General features: G+C 40.6%; 1 protein-coding gene across 1 annotated transcript in view; it reads left to right on the top strand.

Moving 5' to 3' along the window:
• UPF2 (UPF2 regulator of nonsense transcripts homolog (yeast)) overlaps positions 1–9,265 on the top strand; it is a 141,209-nt gene that overhangs the window by 95,839 nt on the left and 36,105 nt on the right. The window contains exons 11-13 of the mRNA XM_011934286.1: positions 717–833; positions 5,913–6,098; positions 8,738–8,941. Coding sequence (XP_011789676.1) covers positions 717–833; positions 5,913–6,098; positions 8,738–8,941 — 507 coding nt within the window. The remainder of the gene's footprint in view (positions 1–716; positions 834–5,912; positions 6,099–8,737; positions 8,942–9,265) is intronic.

The raw sequence follows: 9,265 nt of genomic DNA, 5'->3' as shown, positions 1-9,265 counted from the left end.
TGTAGTAAGAAATGGGAGGCATTTAAGAATCTTAACCTGTAGTAAGAAATGGGAGGCATTTAAGAATCTTAACCTGTAGTAAGAAATGGGAGGCACTTAAGAATCAAGTAGGTTTTAATCTAGTTCATATTATGTAGTACTATGTTCTTTGCAAATCATGCCATAGAAGGACAAAAAAGGGCACAAAAAGATACTCTTTATAAGCCAGAAAAACCAAGTGATTAAATGATACAATAGAAACCAAGTTCTCAAATGTCTCAGTCTGTTTTAGTTTAGAAAATATTCATAAATGATTAGGAGGGTAAATACTAAAATGTCCTAGTGATATGTTGTGTCTATAATTCATATAATGAGCAAATAATACTTTTGTAGTGAGAATTTTGGAAAATAAATATATAGACCAAATCAAAAGGCATTGAGAAAAAGTCTGCTGTGTACGTGGCATGTGTTTAAGTACAAAACATCTAATAATAAATATAGAAAGGGCTTTGACATTCGTTTCCACATATCTTTCTGTGAAAGACATTAAATATATTGAAGTTTTTCAATACAAATTAATGGCAGAACACAAAAGATGCCCAGCAGTGAACCCGAGTAGACTCACTTCTGTTTTTTACATTTTCCAAGTTCTTACACACATTAGATGTATGATAATTTCTTCCTCTATTAGGATTGAAGAGTTGCCTTTGTAGTTTTCATCATTCTTCCTGTTGCAGATGCTTCTGTCAGACTTCTCTCATCACCATATTGAAATGGCATGCACCCTGCTGGAGACATGTGGACGGTTTCTTTTCAGATCTCCAGAATCTCACCTGAGGACCAGTGTACTTTTGGTAAGGGCTTGAGGATCCTGGAAAGAGCTAGAGGTTCTTGATTTACCTGTGCTTCAGAGGTTGAAAATATTGACCAGTGCTGGTTATCTTATTCTTTCATAAGAATACAAACATTTCTATCTAAACTGGAACATCCCGTACATGTGAGTTGCCATCCCTGGAGAGCTGTAGACATTTTTCTCACTTGGTTACCAGTGAGTTCACAGTATTGCAAGGGGTAATTAAGTTCAACCTGTAACACTTTTAACAAATGATGCAGATGAGCAGGCACCCAATACTGTTTTTTAGAGCCATGTTTATGAATGTTTTTGTTATGTTATGAATGTTTTGGTGCATCTCAAACCATTAGTCATGTGTCATGTAAGCACATAAAATGTAAGCTTAAATTTTAAAATTAAGGCCAGGCGCAATGGCTCATGCCTATATTCCCAGCACTTAAAAAATACCAGCTTGGGCAACATAGTGAGACCTCCTCTCTACAAACCCATTTTAAAACTAGCCAGGCATGGTGGTGCCTTCCTGTAGTCCCAGCTACTCAGGAGGCTGAGGTGAACTTGGGAGATCAAGGCTGCAGGAGCCGTGATCTTGCCACTGCACTCCAGCCTGGGTGACAGAATGAGACCTTGTCTCGAATGAATGAATGAATGAATACCCACACAGCTATAGGGGGATGATAAAAAGAAATGAAATATAATTACCATCTTCAAAGTGGTTCACCTTTGAAGATGAATGGGTGAGAGTTATTAACTACATAATTCTAATACAATGTTGTAGGTACTGTAATGGGGGGCTGCAGAGGATATTGTGGGCTCATGGAGGAGGTACTTAAACTAGACTGAGAGTGGGAAAGATCTCCCCTAATGGCTTGATAGTATTTATGGAGTGTGAACTCTTATGCTAGACCCTTGGAATATAAAGTTGGAAGAGTTTCTGCCCTTATGTAGTTTATAGCCTAATAGGACAGTCAGACAAATAAATAGAGAATTGAAATACATTATGGGAAGTTAAAAAAAAAAAAGACATACATTATGGTAAATGTATAAGCCTAGGGTATTTTGGGTGTAGCTAGAAGAGACACCTAATTTACTATATCAGGAAAGGGTTCTCGGAAAAAGCAGTTTTTATTTTAGAGACCTAAGCTGAGTCTTAAAGGCAGAGAAGAGAAACCAGTTGAATAAAATAGCTGTAGGGAAGACTGGAGGGGAGGGTAGGCACACACTAGCTTATAAGGAGCCCAGAGTGCCATGCTAAGGAGCTTGAGGTTTTTTTCCTGGTGGCAGTGAATAACTGTTGAAGGATTTTAACTAAGCAGGTAGGGTGGATATGATCAGATTCATGTTTTTAGAAAGATTAGTATGGAGGCAATAACTGCTGAGACCAGGGATAGAGAGAACAGTTAAAAGGCTGTTTTTAAAACCTAGGGAGACAATAATGAAGAAATGAATTGGGGTATGGATGGTTGGGGAGAAACTGGAGAATTCTGACTTGCTATATGAAAATTTTTAGGAGATAGAACTGAAGAGACTTGGTGGTGAGATATAGGGGATGAGGAAGCAGAAAATACACTAAGATAAGACTAAAATTCTGCCATGGGCATCTGAGCAGATGATGGCGCCAGTCACAGACATGGGGGAATAAAGGGGAGGGAACAGATGATGAGTTTGGTTTGAAGCACATCAGTGCTTATGGGATATCTAAAATGTATTCACATTTATTTGAGAAGGCATATAACCTTTTAACTGGTTTGCCTTCAAAATTATTCTTGGCTAATGTTAAAATTAGTTTGGGGTATGTGTGAGTGTGCGTGTGTGGGGGAAAGGTTCTATAGCAGGCCAGATAACAGCTGGAGACTAATTGAGATTAAAAGCTGGATTATCTGTGTACAAGTGATAAGTTAAATGATGCATTCTCTTTTGTCCAAAGAACTTACAGGGTGCGGTCATTAAATCTCTAGCTCTATTTAACATGGGAGTGTTTTCTTGTCTGTTTGAAAGACTGAATATTTAACAGGCATTCACTAATTGTAGTACAGAGATGTGTCAGTATAGGGGCTTAGGTACAGTCAGTGTACTATAGAAATCCTAGGAGACAAGAGAAACAGTTATGAAACTTGGTATACCCACAGTTTAACTTATAAATAGCAGAACTTTCTCCTAGTATATGATGATTTTGCACGGATAGAAAAGAGTCCATAGGAAAGAGTGAATGTGTTTTTAAAAATTCATTCATTTATTCATGCATTGTTAAATATGAATTGCATGTCTGTCAGGCACTGTTTTAGGTGCTACATGTGTGACAGTGAAAAAGATACAGCCCTTGCCCTCCTTGAGCTCACATACACACAGAACTTGAAATCCACCACCACCCAGCACCCCAGTCCACAACACTGCTTGAAGCTCATCAGTGATCTCCCTCTGCACATTTAAACCCAGCCTTCTCATCTTCATGTGCAGTGCTCTCTATTACACGTCCCCTCACTCCTCTTCCCTCTTCCGCTGCTCGCTGCTGGGAACACACTGGCCTTCTGTTCTGTGCCACATCTGCCTTTCTTTCTCCTTGGTCCTCTGCATGCTTGCTCTTCCTGAGGTTCCTCAGCCTTTGTTATCCTTCAGATCCTAGTTTAAATGTCACTTTCTCAGAAAAACCTTCCCTAACCCACCCCGAACTAAAGTAGGTTCTCTGTTGTTTCGGATCACAGTACTTATTGTTCATACTACTGTTGCAATTATTACTGAAAAGAATAGTAGTTGATTTATTTGTTGATTTTATTCTGTCTTCTGACACCAGACTATTAAGCTTCTTGAAAGTAGGAATCATGTCTGTCCTCTTCACTGATGAGTTTCCCGTGCCTGCCATATTGCATAACACTAATGAAGTACCAAGTAATTTTTGTTTGTTTGTTTGTTTTTGAGACAGGGTCTCCTGCGGTTGCCCAGGCTGGAGTGCAGTGGTGTGATTATAGCTCACCGCAGCCTCCAACTCCCGAGCTCAAGTGATCCTTCCACGTCAGCCTCCCGAGTAGCTGGGACTATGGATGCACACCACCATGCCTGGCTAATTTTTTTATTTTATAGACACAGGGTCTCACTATGTTGCTAAGACTGCTGTCGAACTCCTGGCCTCAAGTGATCCTCTTGTCTCGGCCTCCCAAAGTGTTGGGATTACAGGCATGAGCCACTGCACCTGGCTACTTTTCTTTCTTTCTTTCTTTTTTTTAAGAGATAGGGTCTTAAGCTTGTCTTCCAGGCTGGAGTGCAGTGGCATGATCATAGCTCACTGCAGCCTTGAACTCCTAGATTCAGGCAATCCTCTCACCTCAGCTTCCTGAGTAGCTGGGATGACCAGTGCACACCACCATGCCTGGGTAATTTTTTACTTTATTTTTCTTTTATTCTGTTATTTTTTATTTTAGAGATGGGGTCTCACTCCATCACCCAGGCTGGAGTGCAGTGACGTGATCATAACTTACTGTAGCCTCGAACTTCTGGGCTCATGTGATCCTCCTGCTTCAGCTTCCCGAGTAGCTGGGACTACAGGTACCCACTACTGTGCCCAGCTATTTATTTTATTTTATTTTAGTTTAGTTTAATGTAGAGAAGGGGGGTCTCACTTTGTTGCCCAGGCTAGTCTCAGACTCCTGATCTCAAGAGTCTCTCTCACCTCAGCCTCCTAAGTTGCTAGGATTATAGGCTTGAGCCACTGCCCCCAGCAGATGTTTTTTAAATGACTTAATTATTCAGTAATCTTAATGCTTTTTGGTATGATGCTGTTCTAAGAATTAGGAGTGCTATTTAAAGATCTTCAACTTGTCAGTGGTTCTCAACTGGCATCTAGTGAGTAGACGCCAGAGTGGCTGTGAAACATTCCACAATGCACAGAATAATCCCCCACAACAAATTATCCAATTCAAAATATCAGTAGTGCTGAGGCTGAGAAACCATGAAGTAGATGGTAAGTGACTAGATCTGTATTTGTTAGTTACTTACCTCTCCTGAGCTGATACTGAGCAACCCTAGACACATTATAAGACGTTGGGGACTTGTGTTTTTTGCAGAGACATGTCAGGTATCTCATACAACATTGGAGCCTTGGGAATGAATTCTTAGTTGTACTGGGAACATCTATAGTCAGCCCTTTGTTTATATTTTTAGTCCTTATTGTCACTCACTTGTGTATTTGAGCCTTACTTTCCTTAAAGTTCATGTTTTTTGGCAAAGTTATGAAAGAAGTTAGCTTGGTAGCAAAGTTCTGAGTATTTTATTGAATGACTAAGGCTAAGTAGTCATGGACTAGTATGTTCTTTTTTTTTTAAGATGGAGTCTTGCTCTGTCGCCCAGGCTGGAGTGCAGTGGCGCGATCTTGGCTCACTGCAAGCTCTGCTTCCCGGGTTCACGCCATTCTCCTGCCTCAGCCTCCTGAGTAACTGGGATTACAGATGTCCGCCACCACGCCTGGCTAATTTTTTTTGTATTTTTCATAGAGACGGGGTTTCACCATGTTATCTAGGATGGTCTCTATGTCCTGACCTCGTGATCCGCCCACTTTGGCCTCCCAAAGTGCCGGGATTACAGGCTTGAGCCACCGTGCCCGGCCCATGGATTAGTATGTTCTAAAAATAAGTAGTATAACAGTTAGTGTGCTTACATGCTCTTTGATACGCCCATTGATTGTTTTTGTCTCACCACCCCCACCTCCTTGTGCTCTTTTTTTATTTTTTTTTGTAAAGAAACAGGATCTTGCTCTTGCCCAGTCTGGAGTGCAGTGCCAATCATGGCTTACTGCAGCCTCCACCTCCTAAGTAGCTGGGACTATAGGTGTGTGCCACCACACCTGGCTAATTTTTGTATCTTTTGTAGAGATGGGGTTTCACCATGTTGCCCAAGCTGGTCTTGAACTCCTGGGTTCAAACGATCCTGTCATCTCAGTCTCCCAAAGTGCCTGGATTAGAGGCATGAGCCACAGTGCCCGGCCCTTTCTTTGGCTTTGTAACCCATTACTTTGAAATAGTGAGAAGTTTAGTTAGAAGTAAAGGAATCTTAGAAGGAAAGTGTTTTGATTAATTTGGACTTTTTATTTCAGGAGCAAATGATGAGAAAGAAGCAAGCAATGCATCTTGATGCGAGATATGTCACAATGGTAGAGAATGCATATTACTACTGCAACCCACCTCCAGCTGAAAAAACCGTGAAAAAGAAACGTCCTCCTCTCCAGGAATATGTCCGGAAACTTTTGTACAAGGATCTCTCTAAAGTTACCACTGAGAAGGTAAATCTTACGAAATCATGCAGTAATAGTTAACGTGAGATTTGCGGTAGTGCTAAGCTTATGTAGACTCTAGGAGAACTGGCGATGGAGCTCAAGTTCCTTTATAATCAACTGTGTAAGTCATCCTAAGAAGGTATTCTTATGATGATACATGATATTTGAGACATAGGTTTTGTTTTCCTTTTATGATAACTGTTTGTTCTAATTGAAATAGTAACTCTAGGAAATTTTGATTTTATGTATATATTTGAAACTATTACTTTCTCTCAGTATTCCGTAATAAATTTGTACTTAAATATTTTGCATCAGTACATGGGATCCTAACCTTTAGTAGACTTTATAAGAGGCCCATGATCCCTCTGAAATCTCATAATTTTGAATGTCTGTGGCTATTTGTATTTTTCCGGAAACAGTCTGCAGCTTTCTTTAGATTCTCAACAGGGGTTAATTTCCAGTGAAGGTAAAGAATCACTGACCTATTACGTTAATAATTGTAGTTACCATGTTAGAAACTTCGCTTTTCAGTAAGATATGTCGAACAAAACATTTCTTGGTGAACCCTATAACTTGACATATAATACAGCATAGAATTTTTTTCTTTTTAGGATGGAAGGTGATAAGAAATTATGTGACAGGTTTGAAAATTGAAATCAGCTTCCTCAATCAGAGGCAGTAGTTGTTTCAAATAGTTTTGGAATTGTCTAAAAGTTTGAAAAGTATAGAATGGCTAAATGAGTTCTCATACCAGCTTCATTGGAAATGTCAGAGTCATGTGTAGTGTCTGAAAGATGAATTGTGGATGATAATAGAGAGTAGAGATGAAAGGATTACTTTGCAGTTGGCTAATAGTATCCATTTTATATAAGGAGAAAAATGGAAAGACTTTGATTATGGTTAGAGCTCTGCTGATTATCTTGTTATAGTAGAGGCTTTGAAATAATAATTGCTAACTTTTTAAAATAATTTAATTTAATTTCATGGAGATGGGGTATTGCTATGTTCCACAGGCTGGTCTCGAACTCCTGGATTCAAGCAGTTCTCCTGCCTCAGCCTCCCAAAGTGTTGGGATTACAGGTGTGAGCCACTGCATCTGGCCACTAACATTTTTATAATGTGCCAGACACTTTCCTATGTACTTCACATATTTTTAACTTGTCTAGTCTTTACCATAAACTAGGAAGTAAGTACTTCTTTGTTATCCCCCGTTTACACATGAGGAAACTGAGGTTGTTGTACAGTGTCAGTCTTGATATAGTGTCCTCCACCCTAAGGGATCTTTTAGCCAGTTGACTTTGGGTTTATTTAGTTGTTGGAAATTAACGATTTTATTTTTTAAGTGAGATTATTGACTGGCATAGTGGCTTATGCCTATGAGCCAACACTTTGGGAGGCCAAGGTGGGCAGATCACTTGAGGCCAGGAATTTGAGACTAGCCTGGCCAACATGGCGAAACCCTCATTTCTACCAGAAATACAAAAATTAGCCGAGTGTGTTGGCGCATGCCTGTAATCCCAGCTACTCGGGAGGCCGAGGCATGAAAATTGCTTGCACCCTGGAGGCGGAGGGTTGTAGTGATCTGAGATCATGCCACTGCACTCCAGCCTGGGTGACAGAGAGAGACTCCGTCTCAAGAGAAAAAGAAAGAGAGAGAGAGAAAGAGAGATTATTTATGTCAAATGATGCACCAAAGAGAACATGTTATTTTTCTTAAACCTTAGGTTTTTGTTTTTGTTTGAGATGGAGTCTCGCTCTGTCACGCAGGCTGGAGTGCAGTGGTGCGGTCTCGGCTTACGGCCACCTTTGCTTCCCTGGTTCAAGTGATTCTCCTGCCTCAGCCTCCCTAGTAGCTGGAATTACAGTTGCCCACCACCGTGCTTGGCTAATTTTTGTATTTTTAGTAGAGACAGGGTTTTGCCATGTTGGCCAGGCTAGTCTTGAACTCCTAACCTCAGATTATCCACCTACCTTGGCCTCCCAGAGTGCTGGGATTACAAGTGTGAGCCACCACACCTGGCCTGTTTTTGTTTTTAAAGAACTACTCTATGCTGGGCATTGTGGCTCATGCCGGTAATCTCATCACTTTGGGAGACCAAGGCACAGGGATCACTTGAGGTCAGGGTTTTGAAACCAGCCTGGGCAACATAGGGAGATTCTGCCTCTACAAAAAATACAAAAATTAGCCAGGCTTGCACGCCTTTAGTCCCATCTGTTTGGGAGACTGAGGTGGGAGGATTGCTTGAGCCATGGAGGCAGAGGTTGCAGTGAGCCAAGATTGCACTACTGCACTCCAGCCTGGGTGATGGGTGATAGAGTGAGACTGTGTCTTGGGGGGGGGGGGGACTTACTCCAAACTCCTGATTGGATATTTCTTTTAATGACCTTAGTACAGTTACCTAGATTGAAGACCTGAAAACTCTAGGAAATTTGAGGGCACTATGGAAGGATTTGGGAAAGATGATAATACATTTTGTCGTAAATAGAAAATCTCATTTTTTCTATTTCTGAAGAGGCTGATAGAGGATTTCTAATGTATTTACTGTTTCAGAAGTTCTCTGTACAGTCATAGCAAAATTTCTGTATTATTTGGTCAGACTACTGTGCACTTACTTAATAATTTAAACAAAATTCTCTTTATTTAGGTTTTGAGACAGATGCGAAAGCTGCCCTGGCAGGACCAAGAAGTGAAAGACTATGTTATTTGTTGTATGATAAACATCTGGAATGTGAAATATAACAGTATTCATTGTGTAGCCAACCTCTTAGCAGGACTAGTGCTCTACCAAGAGGATGTTGGGATCCATGTTGTGGATGGAGTGTTAGAAGATATTCGATTAGGAATGGAGGTAACCAAGACTTTCTTTAATGTCACACAATTGGAATTTGTGGATAATTTATTATTTCTAGGTTACTGTTGAGACTCAAGTTATAGGAATCTGTAAATTTATTAGTTAGAAAAAGCTGATAATCATTTTATAAGAATTTTCTGTAAACACTTTCCTTTTTTTTTTTGAGATGGAGTCTCGCTCTGTCGTCCAGGCTGCTGGAGTGCAGTGGCCGGATCTGAGCTCACTGCAAGCTCCACCTCCCCGGTGTACGCCATTCTCCCGCCTCAGCCTCCCGAGTAGCTGGGACTACAGGCGCCCGCCACCTCGCCCGGCTAGTTTTTT

Source organism: Colobus angolensis, unplaced genomic scaffold (assembly GCF_000951035.1).
Source record: "Colobus angolensis palliatus isolate OR3802 unplaced genomic scaffold, Cang.pa_1.0 Scaffold133, whole genome shotgun sequence".
In the NCBI taxonomy this organism is placed as follows: Eukaryota; Metazoa; Chordata; class Mammalia; order Primates; family Cercopithecidae; genus Colobus; species Colobus angolensis.
Note: the sequence above shows the minus strand (reverse complement) of the source record. Positions and strands in the feature narration are given on the sequence as shown.